Genomic DNA, 23,192 nt, shown 5'->3' with positions numbered 1-23,192 from the left:
TTTTGGTATGTAGTATTTCAAAACAATTTTTATTTCCTAATGCTGTCATACATTTATAAAACAGCTTAAAGATTTAACATAGGATCAAGATTGTATTCTTGTTTTGGTAAATGACTCACTGAAAATGGGTATCCATTACTCTGGAGAATCCTGGAGATGTATGGGCAGTGATGCAAATGGGTACTAGAAAAGGTAAAAGAATTTTTCGTATGCATAATCGTATGCACCACCCATCTTTGGTCAAGCAGGACAATAAAGCCTTACAAATGTCTGACAATTAATTTCATAGACTGTGACTTTGAATTAAAGGTCATCTTTACTTAGTAAAGTCATCCTTACTTCTCTGAAGAACATAGTGGAGAGAATATAGCTGTGAGTTTATGTGATGGTGGGCTAGGGTGTTTCACCATTGACAATGCAAAGCTTATGATCAAAGCTACTGAATAAATGACTAGCCGAGACAACATTGTTTTGGACACAGACTATACTCGTACATGCCTTTTGTCCTGTTCCTGAAGTGTATTATTGTCTTTAGAGTGATGTTGTGGGCGATGGCACCCCAAGGCCTAGACTGTTATTAAGTTTTGCTGGTATCAGACTTGATAATTTTATTTATTCAAAATGTATTATTGGCTAGGCCACAGGTAAATCAACATCTCTCCTAAATAAATTGTAGACAACCCAACATAAAACATTTAGATAGAAACTATGGCGAAAAAATGTAGCCCATATACTCAGTGCTGGTAAAGCTTATAAATGTTATTTTAGTTTGTGGAAATGTGACTTTAGAGAGAAAATGTAACAAAACAAAAGGAACTAAAATTACTTGAGCATGGTCCGATTACAGAATGAGTAACCAGATGGGGCACAAGGCAAAAAAATGGTTGCACACACCCTAGAGCAACAATGGGCTCTGTCACAACTCCTCTCTGATGACAGAAAGACATAGCACCTGGTTACAGCATGGAAGGACTTAGAGCTCCTTGAGTCAGTGAACAAGGAACTAAAGCCACTTCCAAGAATTTACAGATGAGCTGCCTGGTGATGGCAATGTGTGTCTCATGTACAACCATTACTTCATCTCTTGATGATGGAAACAGTTGCAACAAGAGGAGGGATTTGATTTGACCCACACAATCAAAATTAGAGTATGGGCGTACATGGAGAGGAAAAACAATGAACCCAATTGCCCAGACTCTGTTGGACAATGCTAATTTCCTTGATCCACAAGTTAAGACAACTATATGTGCCCTGAAAACCTAACTGATATACCAACACATTTATTGTCTGAAATTACGATGACACGAAAGGTAATTTTGTTTTTATTTGGAAAAGGAAGAGCTTCAAATACAACTCCGATGTATTTAAAAATATGTGCATGCTCAACTCATCTCTCTTAAAGGATTCTGGGAAGTGTTTTGCAAGCACCAGTTATAACCACAGCTTCCACTGCAGCTGTTACTGAAGCAGAACTTAGTAGCTACCTTCTGACTCACACAATTGGGAGTGAAGGAAATCCTATTACTTGCTGGAAAATTCAACAGGTTAATGTTCCTCAGTTAAACAACCTGGTCAGGAAGTATATGTGTGTGCCTGCCACAAGCACACTTTCTGAAAGAATTTTTAGTATTATCAGGGAATGTTGGGACATTTCGTGTTCATCTTCAAAGCCAAGCAAAGTGAACAGGCTTGTATTTCTGATTAAAAAAAAATCTGTAATTTGTTTTGGATTTAATACTGTTATGTCACTGTCTCTCTCTGACACAAATACATTTTAAGGAAATGTCAAGAGGAATTAAGAGGTTTTAAAAGATTAAAAGCAGAGTTACAAAGTTCCATTCCCTTTCTCTGATATGCTTGTTTTCTTTCCGTTCTCTTAGCTACTATGACATTGTCATATTCTTGTGAATTGGCAGGTGATAGGTGAGATGTAACCCAAAAATTTGTTTAGATTTTCACTATTGCTGGGAACAATAGAATTTATTATTTTTTTAAAATAGCTTTCAGCATTGCTTTTCGCACAAAACATTATCTTTTTGCATTATATATTATTGACATATTATATTTTATGATTTGTATTGGCAGCATGGTAATTGGCGATACTGTACAACGCATAACCTCAATTTCAAATTTAGAATATCATTTCTCATTGACTATTAACCAGATTTATTGTTCATAATCATTTTTCCTCCATATCATACCATACCTTGCTGACTTGTATCAAATTAATTACAAAAAAATGAAACCAATACTATATATTTAGATTTCTGTTTCAGTGCTGGCCACAAATTCCTTGCTGAATCTTTTTCTGCTTGTTCTTTGAACAGAACAGCACAGGCCATTCATGATTGGTGAATAACACAAATATTTTTGAGTGGGGGTAAGCTTTAACAGGAAAAAAGAAAAAACTTCAAAAGGGAAACTAAAATTCCTCATACTAAGCCTGCGAAAGCTACAGTATCATACTGTGAAAAGACACCCTAAAAGAATCTCTAAATATATCATTTTACAGTACTACAAGACAGAGAAATCACCTGCAGCTGTGAGTTAAGGTCATCTATCTGAGCCAGGAAGTTTTCCTTGTCACTCCGTATCTGCTCCAGATCCAATGTCAATGCCATATTTTGATCTCTTAAGAGATTCATCTCCTGGGTCTTTGTTGTTTGAATCTGAAAAACAATATTATTCAGCAATTAGATTAGCTAATCAAACAGTCTAGCTTACAGAATATCTGCACTTTTCAAATCTTCTTAAAAGCAGACTTCACAAAATGTCATTTAAATCAAAAGCCATACTAATGGCCATAATATGATTTGAAATTATTACATCCAAAAAAAAAAAATGTATCTACAAAAACTGGATTTGAGGAACTTATCACCATGACAAGCTTAGAGCAGATATTTAAAGACCATGCATACACATACAGGAGGTAGACAAAATAATGGAAACAACTAATAATAAATATCAAGTGCCTCATGCTTTCAGTTCATTTTGGAAAGTGGACATACAAGTCATGATCTGTGTATAGTGGGATGTCATACCATTTTTCAAGAAAGGAATGCATTTTTTTCAGGGATAAAGTAGGTGGAAGTCTACATTATCTCACAATCTGCACTCCAGTAGTTCCCATAAAGGTTCAATTATATTGATATCTGGTGATGGGAAGGTCATGGAAGACTGTGTAGGAAAGTACTCTTAGATTACCTTACAGGTATTTACAGGGGCACTGTCATCCCAGAAAAACAGAATATCACGAGGAAATAGTTATTGACCGTAGGTTATTGTAACATAGCCTTACATCCCTTGGTCATTACACAACAATGAAGAGTAATTATTAGGCCTAATGACTATAACAAATGTTTAACAGCGGGCAATTGACACTTCAAATTAAAGGCATCCTTTTGCCTTCTCCAAATTTAATCATTCCTCCACATCAAAGAAACAGAATGGAAGTTGACCCATCCAAACGAACTACCGTTCCTATTACTCAAAGTGTTGTGTTTGTTATAATTAGCTAAGCATTTTTGCCTGCTGGCATTGAAAATAAGCAGCTTCTGAATTACAATCCTTCCTTAAGTTCTTCCACTTCCAGGCACTGCACCATGCAGCAGCCTTTATAGAGTCACTCTTCCTCCTTTAAAAATGTAATGCAATTAATAAATGTTATTAATTAGTAATGTTAAGATTTGTTTTTTTACCATACATTTATGAATGAATTTTTAAACTAAACTGAATAGATGCTGCTATCAGCGCTGATCTGCGCACCAGCCCACCTCAACTGCCTCTCAGAGAAGCTGCAAACTTAAGCAATGTCATATGGCGAGTGTTAAAAATCTGATGGTTGCCCACGCCTATAATATTGGAGAATATAAAAGACTTTAACACTAGAATTACCAGAGCCTACGAAAAAACTCGTAGATCCATCCCACCTTAAGTCTCTTCGCACCTCACCATCAGCATCTTTTGCCCATAAATGTGTCGATTAGCAGCCTACTACTACATCTCCCCACAGTTTTCTCAACTCAAGTCTGTTTACCTGCGTGTCAGTTGCTTAGAGTTGTAAAGAGTGAGAAGTCAAGCAAAATGGCACCTTTTATAAATACTCTATTGTTATTTGTAACACATGCATTTCATGTGTGTTCCGTGTCTACAACGATCTATGTAAACACATCGTTAAAACAGAAGCTTTTTTCATGTTTTAGTAATAATTGACAAAATGTAGACATGAAGTGTATAATGTGTGAAGCCTATGGTCCGAATATCAAATAAACACTTTCACAAAAGCTACAAATATAACAGAACAAGTGCGCTAATATTCAAGAATATAACTGCAGAAAAAGAACCCGCGTTATGGTGCGATATTGGCACACATTTACTATGACCGCTTCGGTGGCACAACGGTACCAACTGTTGACTGGTAATCAAAACTTCACGGGTTCGACCCCAGATGAGTCCATTTTGAGAAGTGAGCTGCTCTTATTCTTACTATTTTAGAAGAAAAACATACATTTGATTCCAGTCTGTAACAGCCGGTGTACATTTATGATACTTGTAAAGGTTAGCTTTGTTTTTTTATTTTAATTCAGTTTTATTCTCTCAGTCGAGTTCACGATCCAACCGTCCACCACCCACCCCATTTGACACTGCTGTTTTCACATAGATGCGCTATAACAAAGGTGAACTCAGATCATGACAACTTTCTACATCGGAACAAGAATGCACGTCGTACTTTTGCCATCGCTGTACTTTGTATATGTACACGAAAAGCTCTGCACTCTACTTGTGACTTTACGCTGTAGGAAGTAAGTAAATAAATAAAGGTAAATAGGTAAATAACATTCGATCTGGCTCTTACATACAAAGTACAGTGACGGCAGCTTCCACCTGCAGCTATAGACTCTTCAGTATGCGAGCGACTCTCCACGCTAGTGTTTAGATCTGGACCAGCTTACACCTGTCACTGCAGACGATATTTTAATGCTTATATGCGTTTCATCAGGCTGAATGGAATAAGGCAGGAGGAGGGCTGGAGATTTTTGTGAATGTGCAATAATGAAAAAGGGACCACAGTAAAATTAAAACTAGATGTGAATTTGTCCATGTCAATGCCCAGGAAGGTAAGTTACACATTTACATCATCCTGGCTGTCTCAGCAACACACATGATTCACTCTGTACCAGTCTTTTTGATAAACCATTCTTAATCCTGGTGACTTCAAAAAATCAATCAAGTGTCTTTTAGGTATGTTCTATTTGTGGACACTGCTCTTTCTAAATATTAATGCCTATAAATATAAACCTATGGGGGTGGGGGCTGTTTGTTTTTATCATATTTATTTTATTTATTTTTGGAGCCCCTATAAAATGTTAATTTCCCCATGGTGACAAACAAGGTATTATCAATCTATTTATGTAGATAATTTCTTACCTTGCGAAACAGACATGTATAGTTTAGCCTAAGACTGGGTCTCAGACCTTCCAATTCAGTTCTGTCATAATTTACAAGGTTAGATCTTATTTGCATTTAGCCAATATACCTAGATGTGTCTGTTTATCCGTATAAGTGAGTTCTGACCTGGAACACTGTTTCTCCTTGCTGATGCAGTTTGTTAATATTTGGCATATGCCATTATTATTTTGAAGACTCCTGACACATGAAATAATGCAGTATTTTAATCAATACACCTGTAATCGGAGGATCAAGTATTAGGTTCTTTTTAACTCTATTACTTGGCTCATACTGCCTTGAAAATGTACATCTCAAAGTGCTAATGCATATATTTCTACAATAGTTGACACATACTACTAATTGGCAGTCAATCGAATATGACTCACCTTTGCTGCTGTACCTACAACTCCCAAGAGAGGTGCCCAGGAGCAATCCTAACTACATGTTGAAACCCCCTTAACTGGTCCTTTTCAATCAGTAGAATCTGTGCTCCTACTTGAAGATCCACATGTATTGCTGACTTTCTCACCCTGTCAGAGAGTGAGACCAATAACCATGCAAAGGAATACCATTTTGGCAGCTTGAACTCATAGTTTCATTATTTTCATTACTACGAAGTGATTCTGACCAAAGATAAGCATGGGGATATAAACTAACCAGTAAATCAAAAGCTTTGTGTTAAAACTTAGCTTTCTCTGGACTATAGCAGGCCAGTACAACATTAACAAGTCCAAATGGACTGAAGGGATGCAGCAAATGTTTCAGAACCGTATATTCATAATGCTCCTTCCACAAAATAGCGCAAGGTACATGATAATAAACTCTCCACTACATGTACATGTAGATAGCAAATTCAAATTATCCTTCAATATCTGTGCTAAGACAAAGAGTCAGTCTATCATTCCATAGCCAAAATGGAATCACCATTGCATCTTCTCGATCTAAGACTTAGCTGCTGGACAAAGACTGCTCTCCAGCTTTAGCTTTCTGATGAAGGAAGAAGTGTGATTTCTTGATGATTAGATTCTCTCTCCCCCCAAACACGCACCCCCCCCCAACACGTCCCCAATCCCCCCCCCCTTTTAAAAAAAAATAGATGACCAGTCCAGTCTCTAGCCAGGTTAGGAGCTGTCCATTAAACATAAAAATAAAAAAAAAAAATGCTGAAAAGTTGTAATATGACCAACCATATAAGCATCTACCAGAGGTAAAAAACCTGCCCTACTAAATCAAAGGAGCAAAATACCTGTTCTAGTGCAGCTAGATTAGTCCGGAGTGCATCATTTTCTGATAGGATACTTTCCACCTGTTCTTGACTCTCTGCACTTTGACACTCTACCTGCAGTATATGCAAGACAAAGAAACAGAAGAGAGTATGGAAAAAAGAAGGAAACAGAGAATAGAATAGCATATAAAAAGATATTAAACAGAAAAGTGCTTGAAGGTAGTACTGGTGTTTCTTCATATTCTGTATTCATGGTTTAATATTAAACTTTCCTCTGGTTTCTGCTTTATTCCCACTGCCTTTTATTGAAGCTTCCTTGATTCTTCTATGAAAATTCTTGGATTGATCATAGGTATGAGACAAGATACTTCTTTTGTGATGCAATTGTTATTGGGGGTTCAGGCTTCATGATTTGATATTTTCACAATATGTGAATAAAAGAAAGACATGTACGGCATGTTTGGTGCTAATTATAAGATATGTATATATTAAACAGCAAAATACATTCAAATCAGTATGCATATACATACTTTTTTGCATTAAAACAAAATAATCCTAAATTCTATGATGAACACCAAGCTGGAAAGACTGAGACACACACACTAAATGATACTTAAGCCCAAGAACAGGTTTGCTTATTTAACAAGGAAAAATGGTACTAGGAGAAGTAGCACCTTCCCACAGTCATCACACTGGAGACACCTTCTAAAAAGAAAAAAAACAAACTAGCAAGTAGGCTTGGTTATTCTTGCTCCCGATCATCTTCCACGGTCATTTACATTTTCTCCGCACAATCAACTGAAGACCACTTATCTTCTGAGAGTCTCTGCCTGCATTCATGAACTTCCTCAGCCTTGTAAAGCATATTACAAATAATCCCAGGGTTAATGGAATGCAGAGCTCTATGTACCTGTATGACAAGTCCCTGTTAGTCATGTGTTCAGTGTTGCCCATCTTCAGGGTAATCTGCTAACTACCACAATATTAACACAAATTATTCCCACTGCAATAACATAATATCTGTTTTATGTTGATTAGCACACACAAGTAAGAATTTCAGTTTACTTTGTTCATATGACAATGATTGTATAAAACTAAAATATAAAATTAATGCAAAATCATGTAAATTTACACTTTTGTTTTCTCAGTTAACATTAAACATTGGTTCAACAATGAATGTCATTTTATCTTGCATGAATGTGTTACTGCGGCGGTTCTCAACAAAAAAGGGGGCACGAAGATGTGGAAAAAGAGAAAACAAGAATCGAAAATATGAAAAATACATCTATTGAAACCAAAACAAATTAACTTAAACTACATTCTGATACTAGAAAAATAAATATAGATAAATGTCGATAAAAGTAGGTATAATAAAACTTGTGTGCATCGGCAGCAAAAAAATATAGGAGTAAATTTTATTTGGGTTTCAAAAAAATGTTAGGGGGGCGCGATTAAAACTGTTATGAAAACTCGGGTTGCAAATACTTAAAGGTTGAGAAACGCTGTGTTACTGACATGTTACCTATTGGTCCTGACAGGATCTAGGAAGAACTTAAGATACAGTATATTTACTTTAAAGGAAGATGAAAACATCAACACTCTGCTGCTGCCAAGACCTCGTTTACTGGGTCAAGAAGTAGAAGGGACAGATTTGAACAGAAAAATCAAGCACTGAGAATTTGGCTGCTTTCTCTCTCTTCTATGCTATAGAACTGCTGTTGCAAGATCCACTACTGTATTAGCTTGTTGTAATCTACCCCAATGTCTGAATCACCATCAGTGAAAGATATATTGATGTGCTGAGCGTCCTTTTTCACACCTGCAGCTGCAAGTATATCATAAGAACTGTTCCAATACGATCAGTTTGTGCATTGGTGATTCTAAAAGAGTCTGATTTGAAAACAAGCCTGTGGAAGCTGTGGTGCATTCATGAAACAATGTTGCAATTCACCATACTCTCTAAGGATAAGACTCATTAAATTCTGTGTCACCTCATATTTACATATGGTGATCATTAATAAAGGCAGTGAATAATGGTTCTACTGAAGCATGCACCATTTGAAAAACTAGAAGTAAGGTGTGACATGATACAGATTATTAAATTCCATGCATTTGACAAAATTACATTTTAGTTTGCCTTTTATTTCATTTCAGCCAAGTAATTTTTAGTGTAAAATTCAATACAACAAAACTTTGTGTTATGCCTATTTGCTTAGTTTCCACTGCAAATGCAGAGCTTGTAGAAATGAAAATGCCATAAATGGAGTTGTGACCTTTTGGAAAACAGTTAATGTTAGCCAATGTTTTTCACAAGACTACAGTATACTTAAGATCTTATTGCTTGGCATTCTGCACTCGGATATTAAATACCTGCTCTTATTTTTTAGATTAGATTTTTAATATTTGTTTTTTTTTGGTAAAATAAGAGTCATATACAGTACAGGCCAAAAGTTTGGACACACCTCCTCATTCAATGTGTTTTCTTTATTTTCATGACCATTTACATTGGTAGATTCTCACTGAAGGCATCAAATCAATGGTATTTCAGGTGACTACCTGTTGAAGCTCATTGAGAGAATGCCAAGAGTGTGCAAAGCAGTAATCAGAGCAAAGGGTGGCTATTTTGAAGAAACTAGAATATAAAACATGTTTTCAGTTATTTCACCTTTTTTGTTAAGTACATAACTCCACATGTGTTAATTCATAGTTTTGATGCCTTCAGTGTGAATCTACCAATGTAAATGGTCATGAAAATAAAGAAAACACATTGAATGAGGAGGTGTGTCCAAACTTTTGGCCTGTACTGTAGTTAAGACTGAGAAATATGATCAAGGTTATTTTGAAACTTCAGTTAGTAATGCGAATTTATATAGGCTAAATTTAAAAGAGCTTAAAAAAACTGTGCATGTTTTATTTTTTACAACAATATCAACACATAATAAATAGTAAGTGCATGAAAAGTCAGGAGAACTTAGAAGGGACCAAATATCTACGATTGATGTTATCAATACACAGGTACAAATATTTCTTTTAGAATACCCTGTGGTAATGAACAAAAAATATTGAAGGCAGCCATCAATCCATGTTCTGTTTCTGTATAATTAATTCACTCTAAGTGATCCCTTGCGTCTGCTGTCTACAATAAAAATTTGCCTTCCAGATAGAAGACCCCGCAAGCAAACTGAATAATAGCCTTTCAAATGTAACATATGATGTTCTACACTGATAATCATTGTAAAAATAATACTAATAAGGAAATCTTTATTGTCATTGTACCAGAACAATTGAATTGTAAAAGCTACAACTGTAAAATGGTGCAAGTACAAACAATGACGAGCAAATAATATAAAAGGCACACATCCTATGAAAAATAAATACATAAAAGGGCAGAAAATTATTATTCACTAAAGTAATCGTCATATGTACTGGAGGAAAAAAAAGTAACAGTTCTAGGAGTTCATAAAATTTAAAATTCTGATGGCTCAAGGATAAAAACTATCTGCAAATCTTTTTATTTTACTTTTAATGCTCTTGTATCGCCTGCTGGAGGGCAGTAGTGTGAACAGTGAGTGGCCAGGATGGGAAACGTCTTTAATGATTTTTCTGGCTTTGCAGAGGCACTGGAGAGATCTTCCAGGGAGGGCAGAGAGCAGCCAATGATTTTGTCTGGCATGGATATTACCCTGTGCAGAGCTTTCCTGTCGCTGCTGTACAGCCAGCACACCATGTTGTAATAAAGTATGCAAAAACACTGTCAATGCTTGAGTAGTAGAAGGTCAACAGCAGCTTCTCCTTCATTACCACTTTCTGGAGAACTTTCACGAAATGCAATCGCTGCTGTGACATTTTGACCACCGCTAGAATGGGCAGGTCCTCAGAAATGTAAGTTCCTAGGAACTAAAGGCAGGCAACCCTCTCCAGTAGGTCCCCATTGATGTATAGAAGGGCTGGCTCTGCGCCTCCTGAAGTCAATGACCATGTCTTTAGTTTTGCAAGTGTTGAGTGTTCCTGGACCACCACACTGACAGCTTCTGCACCCTGTCCCTGTATGCTGACTCATCGTCACTGGTTGTGAGACCTACCACAGTGGAATCATCAGCGATCCCGATGATAGTATTGCTGGAATAACTAGATGTACAGTCATAAGCGTACAGGGCATTGATAAGTGGGGTCAATACACAGCCCTGAAGGGAGCCAGTGCTAAGTGTGAGGGTGTAGGAATTTTGGGGGCCAATTCTAACAGTTTGTGGGTGGCCAATGAGAAAATCCTTTATCCCAGCACAGAAGTAGGGGGAAAATGTTCAGGATATACAGCTTATTGATTAGTTTGGTAGGGATGACTGTATTAAACACTGAGCTATAATCGACCAATAGCATCCTTACATAGGTCTCTGACTGTTCCTGACGGCTCATCACTGTTTGGATGGTTGTACTGATGGCATCTTCCTTGTATCTATTTGATCTAAACGAAAACTGGTGAAGGTCGAAGGTGGGAGGGAAGCTGGCTTTAATGTGCTGAGCGAAATGTCTTTCAAAACATTTCATGACTGTTACATATTTATGCAATTGGTCTATAGTCATTAAGGTTATTGTTGACTGACTTTTTAGGGACAGGGATAATAGTGGCCGACTTAAGATATGGGGAACAGTGGCCTGCATCAGTGACAGATTAAATAACTTAAAAAGGACTCCTGCCAACTGGTCAGCACAAGTTTTAATTACAATGCTAAGTATGCTGTCTGATCCAGCAGCTTTCCTCGGTTCACTGTCTTGAGCACCCATCTCACTTCAAGTTCCTGAAGAATGAGTATGTTGCAGCTGGAACTCAGCAGGGTCAAAGAGTCCGTGTGAGATCACTTTGCCACAAAGTGGGTAAAGAAAAAATTTAGTTCCTATGACAATGAGGCATCAGCATAGATTGGCACATGTGTATTGCTTTTGTAGCTGTTGAATTGTTGTATTCCCTGCAATACCTACCATGGGTTATTGTCTATCAGGTGGGCGTTTACCTTACTCTTGCAGACCATTTTGGCAGTTTTGATGCCTCTTCTAAGATTTGTTCTTGGAGAACTGTACCAGGCTTTATCCCCTAATCTGAATGCAATGTCTTGGGTTCTCATTGACTAAACCTCACTGGTCATCCATTATTTTGGTTAGGGTAGACCTGTATGTGTTTATCCACTGTAACCACATTAGTGCAGAACTTAAATTAGCTTAGTACAGTTTGTGTGCTCCTCTAATTGTTCAAAAATGGACTATTCTGTGCTTTCAAAACAGTCCTGCAGCTGCAAGAAGGCCTACTTTAATCCAGGTTTTGATGGTTTTATGGATGGCTTGAGTTTATGCTGGGATGAGGAGCAATGAGAGATAGTCAGAGAAGCCCAGATGTGGAAGAGGTACCGCACTGTAAGCATGCTTTAGGTTGGAATAAACTTGGTCCAGCTTGTTGTTCCCCCTGGTGAAGCACTGTACATATCTGCACACATTTGGGGAGTACAGTCTTTAGGCATGCTTGATTAAAATCACCAACCACAATGTGTACACCGTCAAGATATGCCTGTTGATCACAACATGTATACAGGCAAGAGCTGAGCTAATGTTAGCATTAGGAGGGATAAAAACAGCAGTAATGATCACTAATGTCGGCTCACATGGTAGATAGAAAGGTCTGCATAAAACTGTTATTGCTTCCAAATCAGAAGAGCTGTGCGTGCATAAAATCTTATTATTTGTACACCAGTCATTGTTTACATCTAGAAGGATGTGCATTTTACTATACTCTGAAAACACAAACACTCTTTTAAAAAAAAAAAAAGGCCATGTGATTACACAGCAAATCAGTCTATAGCCAGGAGGTATTAGTAATACTATATTCTGTAATAAAAGCAACACGTGAATTATCACCTTACGAGCATATCTACTCATTATGTATTGAAGTTTGTTAAAAACAAAAATAATCTTTCTAATAAGTAATTTTATGTTATCTGTGACAGAAGCCAGCTCACCAATCACTTAACTTCTAATAATTTGATGGAACCCTTTCAGTCTGGTTTCAGGGTGCAGCACAGCTGTGAAACTGCTCTTGTTCAGGTAACCAATGATTTGCTTATGGCAGCAGACTCTTCAGAATATTCATTCTGTTAGACCTCAGTGCAGCATTTGACACTGTCAGACATGACATTCTACTGTCCAGAATGGAGAACATGCTGGGTATCTCTGGCACTGCCCTCCAGTGGTTCATGTCCTATCTGACTGTTAGGCAAGAGTTTGTTAGTCTTGGCAACAGCAGATCCAGCTCAGCACCAGTCACACAAGGAGTTCCTCAGGGCTCTGGCCCTCTTCTCTTCTATATTTATATTCTTCCCCTTGGCCATATTATTCGTAGCTATGGACTGGGTTATCATTTTTATGCAGAGGACACTCAACTCTATTTCACTGTCAAAAGTGCAACTTTATCAGAGTTTTCTCAGGTCATAACTTGCCTCAGTGAAATTAAAACCTGGAAGGAGCAGAACTCTTTAAAATTAAATTGCAACAAAACTGAACTCCTGTAAACTGGCACTAAAGTGCTACTTAAGAAAATGAGCTCCTTTTCAGTCACTCTTGATGGTGATCTCATCAGACCATCCTCTGAAACATTAAGAAACTTTCTGTCACCTCCGTAACATATCCCGTGTTCACTCATTCCTCTCCTTTTCTAATGCTAAGAAACTTGTCCGTGCTTTTATCACATCCCACATCAATTATTGTAACTCACTGCTGGCAGGGGCTCCTTCTAATCTTATATCACAGCTCCAGTTGATTCAAAACTCTGGTGCAAGAGTCCTTACACAAACCAGCAACAGTGAGCACATCACACCCATCCTGCTTCGCCTACACTGGCTCCCTGTGTCTTACGGGATTGAATATAAAATTCTATTAATAACCTACACAGCTTTAAATGGCCTTGAACCGGACTACATCAGTGACCTTCTAAATCACTATGCTTCTGTTCGTCTACTAAAGTCCTCTGGTTCTGGTAATCTTGTTGTGCCTCACATTAACCTGCACTCTATGGGTGACAGGACCTTCAGCTCCATAGCACCCAGACTTTGGAATGACATCCCGAAATTATATCAGCTGACTTCATTCATTCTTCTCCAAAACAACTTAAAAGTCATCCATTTAGGAAGGCTTTTAACTTAACTTAACATTCTGCCCTTTCTTTCAGTTAACCTGTCTGTCCAGGTGCGAAGGATAATTTATTTGTCTGTCATATCGCAAATCAGGTTATTTGTTAAGTTTTTCTTTTAATACTGAATTTAGTATTATACTCTGGTTTATTGTTCTTTATTCTATTTAATGCTTTGTTATCTCTTTCATTGTTCTATTCAGGAAAACATATCCTTTTAATACTGAATTTAGTATTATACTCTGGTTTATTGTTCTTTATTCTATTTAATGCTTTGTTATCTCTTTCATTGTTCTATTCAGGAAAACATATCCAATGTTACATATACCCTGCTGTTTTTTTTTTGTTTTTGTTTTTTTTCCCCCCAAAGACACTGTGAAGCGTCTTGAGCATGGGAAAGACGCTATATAAATAAAATGTATTATTATTATTAAACAGGTCTGAAAGCATTACCTGGTTCTTGAGCACATGCAGTGCCAATTCATGTTCTTTCTGTCTGCTGGCCAACTGTTCTTTCAGTTCATTCGTAGTCTGTAGGGGAACAATAGCATGAATAAAGTAACTACAAAATTAGGATACTCATTACTTTGTTATGTAGAGTTAGTACTACACATACAAGTGAGGAAATCAACTTAAAATGCAAGATCAATTAATTTCATAGCACATACAGATCTTTGCAAAAAGGAACATGAATAAAATTACCAGAGACAAAGGGAACCTCTGAACACTATATATTATAGGCAATGCCACTCCAATTTCAAAATAAATAGGATACTCCAGAAAGCAATTAAGAGCAAATGATCAAAGATTAGTATTACATACAGCACCCCGAGCTTGAAGATGACAATTCTGTACTATAACATAAATGAATTAAAATTATTTAAATACTACACCAGAGTGAAGCTAAGTTCTTGGATGGTTCTGAATCTGCTACCTTAAATCGTTGTTAGACACTGCCACTTCTTAGCTAGAATGTCACTTGTTTAGAATATCTGAATTGGTTATGTCATAGCTGCTTTTCATTTCCAGGTCAGACGACCTCTGTTGTGACCAGACCAAAAGATTGCTGAGGGTGCAGGGTTAATACAAAAAAGAAGTTTTTTCAGGAGTTGAAAGAAAAGGAGCAGTGGCTGTGCTCAGCACAGAGCCAGGTATGCAAAGTTAACACAGAGAACTTGGCTATTGTTTAATAAAACATACATAGAATTTAAGCAGTAATTAAGCTATTAGCAATTTCTTTTCAGTAGTGTTGAAATATTTAATATATAAGATTACAGGAGTGTGTCAATATCTATATTTATATTATTTGGTAGACAGTTTATTTACTTATAGCTGGTAGGTACTATACCACCATAGTTTGCCACTACAACTTTTTATTTCTATGAGTTAGTTAGTTAGCGGTGACTGGGTTTTTGAGTAGTTAATATTTTACTTGTCTTAGACATTACTTTCTCCAACCTTACCTCTTATTTGTTTATTTATTTAGCGAAAAAAAAGTTTCTTTTAAATATATTCTTTAGTGTGTGTTTTTTGTGGCCCCCTTTCCTCCAATCTATGTTTAGACTTACTGGTATACCTCTATGCCTGTAGTAGGCATTAACAATGGAAATAATATATATTCAAATCTTCTGATACCATTAACTTAATTATACCAAACGAAGCTACTGATCCTAATTAACAATATTTAGTGCTAGGTTCTCTGAATAATGAATGTCTAAGTTATAGATTTGTTATTATTAGCTATCAGGCTACAACTAAAATTAAAATTAGAATGTTCATAAAACAGAACATTAGTTCAAGCAAAGACAACAACTGCTATTAAAATAACAAACTAAAACAGGCCTAAAGTTTAAGCATAACCAAATCATTAAAACCACAGCAGTGTTGCTTATTCACATCAACTGCACTGTCACTTATTTACTTTAACTACAATATATAAACTTTTTAATAAAATTAATCAGACTTTGATTTATTTCTGCCTGTTTAACAACTACCTAAAAATAAAATGAATATGCATTTAACATTTTATTTTAGTAACTGTAGCTATAGCTTTCTGTATTTTCTCTGTGCACTGCAGTAGGTAATGGTGTCACTGTCCCTTTGGTAACATTACACTGGTCTGCAAAAATGTTTTTTTTTTTTTTCCCCCAGTTACAGTCAAAAATTTTACCTGTTCTTTATAGATGTGAGGGAGCGGAATAAAAACCTGGCAAAAGAATTGCTCTATCACATCCAGTTTTGAAAGATGAAGGTTTAAAATTAAAAAAAACTACTTTAGTGAAAAAAATTTAAAGATTATTTACAATTGTACAAATTACACAATTGTTTTAAATACAACTATTTTCAAAAAGTAGTCACATGGTAGTTATAATCCTCTGATTTTGATTTATGGCAGATGTACGAACAGATACCAGCTAACAAACTCAATCCCCCTTTCCACTATAACATCTCTCCATCTTAGTAATGTCCTGGTGGAACCTCTCACTATGTTCATCTGAGACCACTTCCATGTTAACAGGGCAATAAATTCAAATCATGGTGTATGAATTAGATTTTTAAAGACATGTTGCACCAAAAAGAGAAGGTCTATAGTATTCCCAAGAATTACACACTTTGTTTTTTCTTCAATTAAGGAAAGGTGTATATTCTTTTACTATTTGTTTAGCAGTTACTTTTCTCCCAAAACAGTTTTTCACTGTGAAAATTTTTTCATGTGAAAATTGTTGGTGTCTGTCTGTACACTGTGTATACTGTATAAACAGTCCAAAACTAGAATTGTTTATCTATGAAATAGACATGTTGAAAAATTTAACTGCTTTTTTATGTTGAGTGAAGGGTATTTTTTAAACTTTCCTATTTATCTTTTGTCAGCATTAACTTAGATTTTTTAATTTTTTTTTTAAACAGGTTGAAGAGAACTACCAAGTAAAAAGTAGTTTATCATAAACATCTAAGCAAAATCAAATTTAACTAATATAGTTTAGAGATGTGGTAGACTAGACCCTATCCAGCTGGCAGGGTAAAACCTACCCTGGGTGAGGCTTCAATAATTCTAAAGACAGATTCATGAACAATCAATCAACTAGTATACTTGTTATTTATATGCAAAAAGACTATACTGTACATATATAAAGGCACATCACACCTTAAACTTATATAAACCAAGAAAGCAATAAAACAATATACATACAAGAAACAGCATGCTAAAACTCTGTTTCCTAGCCTGCAAACACTATGAATAGACTTAAAACATTAGAAGTATTAGTATCTCTTATTAACATGCAGGTGTCCAAAACAGTATTTTTCAGTTATTTGAAGAATTTAGAACTAACACAAATGACAGAGAAATACAAAACAGAGCGTAACAGGGACCAAGTATATAGAGTGAATTTGTAAAGTATTCAGACCTCTATTACTTTCAATACACTTTGTGTTGTAGATTTAATTTTAAAGAGATACATGTTTCATTTTTACCAACAATCTACACTCAATAATCCATAATGACAAAGTGAAAACATGTTTTCATAAAAGTCTGCAAATTTATTAAAAATCAAACACTGAGATCTCTCATTTATATAAATATTCACACTTTTTGCTGTAACTCTCCAAACTCTGGTCTGGTGAATTGTTAGCTTTCATTTTTCTTATCTAGAACAGGGGTCCCCAAATCTGGTCCTGGAGGGCACTAGTGGCTACAGGTTTTCATTCTAACCCTTTTTTAATAGGTGCACTGGTTTTGCAGCTAATTAACTTCTTTTGAATTAATATTGACTTATTTTTAAAATTTGTTCCCCAGAATTTCTTTATCATTCCTCTGAATTGCGTCATTTCTTTCCTTAAACGGCACCCAAACAGATATGAAATGTGAAGTGACTAAGCCAACAGAAGACCAACTAAGTCAGAGCTTCAAACTACAACCAATTTCATTCCAACCAGCTACTTAATTAGGTGCAGGGTCTTGTTGTTAATTAAACCCATTCTTTAATTCCATGGATTATTGCTGCTCTCACTGTGCAATAGCATACATTTTGAAAATTGTTGATTTTCTCTTTTCTAAGAGCAGTGTTAAAAATGTTGTGTGGATATGATCAGATCAATATTCCTGAGACCATCATCTTTCTTTATTTTCAGATATTGCTCGCTGGTCATGTTTTGGCTCCTTTTATGATTTTTGGCTGCTAATTAAGGAAAAAAAACAATTAAGTCTTTAAGAGCAAATCAAATTAATTTAAAAGAAGTTAATTAGCAGCAAAAACGGGTCACTAATTAAGAAAAGGGCTAGAATGAAAACCTGAAGCCACTAGGTTCATTGGGGACCCAGATATAGAACTTAACTGTATTTAACCATTGCCAAGCTGAATTGATTAGACATAGTTTATGAATGCTCACACACCACTGTATACAGGTTCCCACAATTCATAATACATATCAGGACAAAAAACAATTCTCTGTAGACCTCTGTGATCAATGTTTGGTGAAGGTATGAATCTAAAATCATTTCTAATGAGTGCTCTCTGGAGCACAGTTGCCTCCATAATTGTGATATGGAAACAATTTTGCACTCTAGTTATTAGGTAGCTAATTAGAGATTTTCTAAAACCTGTTGATATGAAACAGATTGAAACTATAGCAATTCACAAAGGCATTCCCTTCTTAACTGTTCAAATAATATTGAACACTAAAACAACACTGTATTATGGTGGTGGGAAAAGTATAAAAAAGAAAAATTATTCTGATGAATATATGTATATGCAATGAACTTAGATGACAAAGAATTCAGTTCAGACTTCGGCAGGAACACTCTGGGAAACACTGTGTACCTGAAGGGACAAGTGCTTTCATAGATTTTGGATAAAAATATATTGCAAGCCAGAAGGGCATTTAAACTGATTACTGAGATTTCAAGACCAACCAAGAGTATGCAAATCTGCCTAATAATATGTTCTACAAAAAGGGAAGTTCAAACAATTTATTTTTGTCCACAAGAAAAACAGTTCAACTAATTTTTATTATTAGCATAAAAAGGGGGCTAAAGTACAAAAGGTATGCATTAAAAAGGTATTTCAAAAAAGATCTAAAGCAAACGGTGGCATGAGATTATTTAACCTATGGTTTTATTACAGGATTGCAAATATTTGTCTTGTCAGAATATGGTAGGAATCAGAACCCAGTATGTGTGCCTTTAGTAACTGCGTTAATTATCCTTAAGGTTTCTGCACAAGGAAATTATTCTCTACTATAGTACTCATCCAGCTTGAACGAGAATACCTTTCAAACAGCTCCAAGATAAACCTAAACAAAGGATCAATAAGAGCTTTATGCATCCCTTTAGACAGTATATCCAGTAAGATTCAATCAGTGGTTTTCAAAGCAAGGAAACACATATTGAACCACCTAGGAAAACCTGAATATTTCAGACAGACACAATGCGAGCAATTGCCTGTGGTCCATTTTTTAAAGCCGAGTGATGATTTTACCTAAATATTCTGATATAGATATGATATATTTAAAAGGTATTCCTGCAGCAGACAGGTACTCTCAAGTGTACAACACAGGGAATACTTAATTAATGATAAATGTAGCAATTGCATATCAGCAAGCAGTATAGAATCGTTCTGAACCTTTATATTCAGTTATCACTGTAACCTTTTATTTAAAATGTGCATCACTGCAATGCCTATGCTGAGGCTAGATACCTGATTAACTGCCTGTAGATCAGCCTGAAGCTTCTGATTGCGGATGTTTAAAGATTTCAGGTCTTCCTCTTTCTTCTGTTGAATCTCATCAATTTTTGTCCTAGACAAAGAATAATAATAATAATGATAATAATATGCAAGTAGGTACATCAGTGTCTGTAGAGAGTTTAAAAAAAAAAAAACACACACACACCCACACACACACCAAGCAGTTATTGGACCAACTGATGCTTTTCTATTAAACATGTCAGGTTCAAGACAGAACTGCAGGAGGAATTCAAGCCTTCCTAAGTGAACTTCTACACAGCAGCGGTTATGGAATCTGTAGTGTAAAATATAACCTGAAACACATACTAACGCTTTCTTCTTTCAATTGGATGTGTTTATCAATCACTATGAAAAGCTCTCAATAATGAAGCCCTTGGTTATAAGTGAGCAGTTCTATTATATACATAGTATGTTAATATTGACACTGCAAATAATAGCATTTTATTTGATCCATAAATCTTTGCTACTAATTATAAGTAGTACATTTTAACTTTTGTTAGATAGTATGGGTTGCTCTCCTTCATATATTAAAAATATGGAAAAACATCTTCCAGTACAAAGGAGATCGCAGTACTATTGACTAACTCAGCATCAGATATTCAAAACTATAAAAATTTACAAGTTATTAAACTTGCTGTCTACTTTTCCAAGACAAAGTGAATATTAACAATTTTGCCTTTTACCTTTAAGGGAACCTCCAGAACATTACGGAATAACAGATTCTACTCTGAAAATTTGGTTTCTGTTATAAATTATGAAGAAAAAAAAAGAAATACACTATTTGTTTAGGTACTCAATATAATACAGGCAGTCCCCGAGTTACGTACGAGATAGGGACTGTAGGTTTGTACTTAAGTTGAATTTGTATCCAAGTCGGAACAGTTACATTATTTTAATAAATGCTATTGTTGGCAACTGTAACCAAGTGCTCTGCCAATGAATGATGAAGTTTCACCTCTTTCTGACCTTTATTACAGTGATCCCTCCTCGATCGCGGATGTTGCGTTCCAGAACCCCCCGCAAAAGGTGAAAATCCGCACAGTAAAAACCATATGTTCATATTGCTATTTTTATATATTTTAAACCCTTATAAACTCTCCCACACTCTTATAAACATTCCCCACACAGTTATACAGCATAAACCCTTCATATTCTCTTAGATATTAGGTAAGATTCATTGAAATTATGTATGTAAACACACTCTTTATATACACTAAAACCTAAATATTATTTTAAAGATATCAAGCGTCTCCAATATCACATATGGTACTGCCATTACTATTATATTATGACTGGATTTACATTTGTACTAAAAACATACAGTAGCACTTGAAATCAACCAAAAAATGTTTGTTTTTGGTAAAAATGAATTCTTTTTATGTGACAATACCTCTTCCTTAGAGGCAAAAGTTTAAAAGTAAAAGCCATACAATGAAAAGGGTGAAATGCAGAAAAAAAACAGACACTGGATTGAAGACGACTGGAAAAGTGCATTATGGCCAGCATTCTGTAGTCAACTTTTCTTTGTTTCAGATAACACTGGTATTTGGCATGAATTATAGGAAGAAGCCAATTGAGGATCTGTACAGTGCCTGTTTCTCACACTACAGACTCTTTTGTACAGACTCCACTTAAATGCCATATTTCTGATTATGCTTTTATTATTACAAAAGCTTTAAAGTTTCTATTTTATAGGTCCTTTTCAGTTTAAACACTGCTTATTTAATTAATTCAGCTAGAGCAGGGTTTTCACAGTCAGTCTGTGTGGGCAGATAACTGGATGCACATTGCTTAAAACAATGGGATGTATGTAAAATATTACATTTTCAGGGCACCTGAATAACCTTTTTGCTGCAGCTGTAAAGGTGGGAAGAAAGAAAGAAAGATAGATAGTTTGAATTAGTCTTGTATGTTATTTCCTGATCGATTGTTTCCATGCATAGGATTGAACTGCAATACATTGGAGATTTGTGCAAGAAGCAACAGAGGTAAACTGTCATTTTGAAATAAATACAGAATTTGGAAACAGAAACTGATGTGAAGGTGCACCACTCAACCAAATCAACGGCAATGCATAGCACTTTTTGCTAGGGGGCATGAAAGAATCCATTAATTAGTAAGATATGTGTGAAAGCACGTCTTTAGGTGGGTTAAAAGCCTTGAGTGTAACTGGGTTGCAATGTGGGAAATAATGACCAGGATGGAGGTTCTTTCAAAGGTTTTAAGACATGTGTGATGCTAAAGCAACACTTTCTACACCAATATCATTCTTGAACTGCGTGTTAAACGCTAACAGCTTGCATCAAATAAACAGATGGTTTTATTTTTGTATGAAATGCCTGTATAAAATACAGGTAGTCCCCAGGTTATGGACATCTGATCTACGACATACAAACAAACACTGTAGTGTCCCTCGGGTGGCTCCCAGCAGCATGCGGATTCACTGCCCGCCCACCACACATGGCTGCCCATTCATTCTCGGTGGGTGTCTGGTAATGCTGCAAGTGGTGACCCGCTTGTGGCTGAACGGAGGCTATTGAGGGTGAACGGGGCAGCAGGGGGTAGCATTGTAGTGTGCCTCGGATGGCTGCGTGTTGAATGGGGGCGGTGGTGTGGCGGACGCTGCAAGCAGCATACTGTAGTGGAGGTGACTGTAAGGTGGGCTGGTGATGAATTACCCCTCACTGCCCCCATTTATTCTCAATAGCAAGCCTGCTTGTACTGTTACACACTTGAGATTTTTTTTTGTTTGCTGTTCTTCAGAAATGGCTTGTGGATGGCAGCCATTAAAGCCCATTATATAAGAAACTCTTGTATCTCCAATTTTCATTTAGTAGCGAGATTAACATTTCTTCACTGCTGTTGCTACAAAAAAAAAACATTTTTGGGGAGAGTATTTCATTGATAGAGAAAATAGTGATTTATCAAAGACAGTGTTCTGTAAACACCATATTTTTTAATATGTGACATAAGCTCCCATTACCTGCTGTCATTATACAGAGTCTCCTTTTCCATCTGTAAGCGGACATAGCTGAAAGAGATAACCATATAAATGTAAGCAAGTCTGTTACAATACTGCAGCTGATCAAACACAGTTAAATACAGTAAAGTGTGCTATTAAATAAATTTTTTTCTTGAATATGAAAATGCATAAAAGAGACACCATCTTCATTACAATTCACATAAATAAATACATTTTATTTCATGCCATAATACATTATTTTTAATTTAAGCTTGGAATCTTAGAAAGTTAGACTAATCAAACAGGTAACTTTCCCCCAACTTAGGTCATTAATCAGTATTTATCCAACTCTTGCAAAAATAAGTTGAATTCTAGAGTATAATTTCAGACAAGAGACAAACACGTATTCAAAACAGCATACAAGTGGTACCTCAGTATACGTCCTTAATCTGTTCCAGGTCCTTGGACTTTTACCAATTAGGACGCATACCAAACAAATTTTTCCCATAAGAAATAATGGGAAAATGATTAATCCGTTCCCATGAAAAAAAATCCTATTGTTATTGGCATATTATACATTGATGGGGTTGTATACAATTTAAACACTGCTTAATACTAAAATACATAAATACAGAAGCAATT

At 35.9% G+C, this 23,192-nt stretch overlaps 1 protein-coding gene across 2 annotated transcripts in view; it reads right to left on the bottom strand.

Moving 5' to 3' along the window:
* The window catches only part of gripap1 (GRIP1 associated protein 1), a 199,338-nt gene that overhangs the window by 128,161 nt on the left and 47,985 nt on the right, over positions 1 to 23,192 (bottom strand). Inside the window, exons 12-16 of one of the 2 annotated variants that reach the window (XM_039773970.1) lie at positions 22,572 to 22,619; positions 19,541 to 19,640; positions 14,298 to 14,375; positions 6,695 to 6,787; positions 2,535 to 2,669 (exon numbers count right to left, since the gene is read on the bottom strand). In XM_039773970.1, the coding sequence (XP_039629904.1) occupies positions 2,535 to 2,669; positions 6,695 to 6,787; positions 14,298 to 14,375; positions 19,541 to 19,640; positions 22,572 to 22,619 (454 nt within the window). The remainder of the gene's footprint in view (positions 1 to 2,534; positions 2,670 to 6,694; positions 6,788 to 14,297; positions 14,376 to 19,540; positions 19,641 to 22,571; positions 22,620 to 23,192) is intronic. The other variant, XM_039773971.1, reaches the window with a different exon arrangement.

This window comes from Polypterus senegalus, chromosome 13 (genome assembly GCF_016835505.1).
Source record: "Polypterus senegalus isolate Bchr_013 chromosome 13, ASM1683550v1, whole genome shotgun sequence".
Classification (NCBI taxonomy): Eukaryota; Metazoa; Chordata; class Cladistia; order Polypteriformes; family Polypteridae; genus Polypterus; species Polypterus senegalus.
Note: the sequence above shows the minus strand (reverse complement) of the source record. Positions and strands in the feature narration are given on the sequence as shown.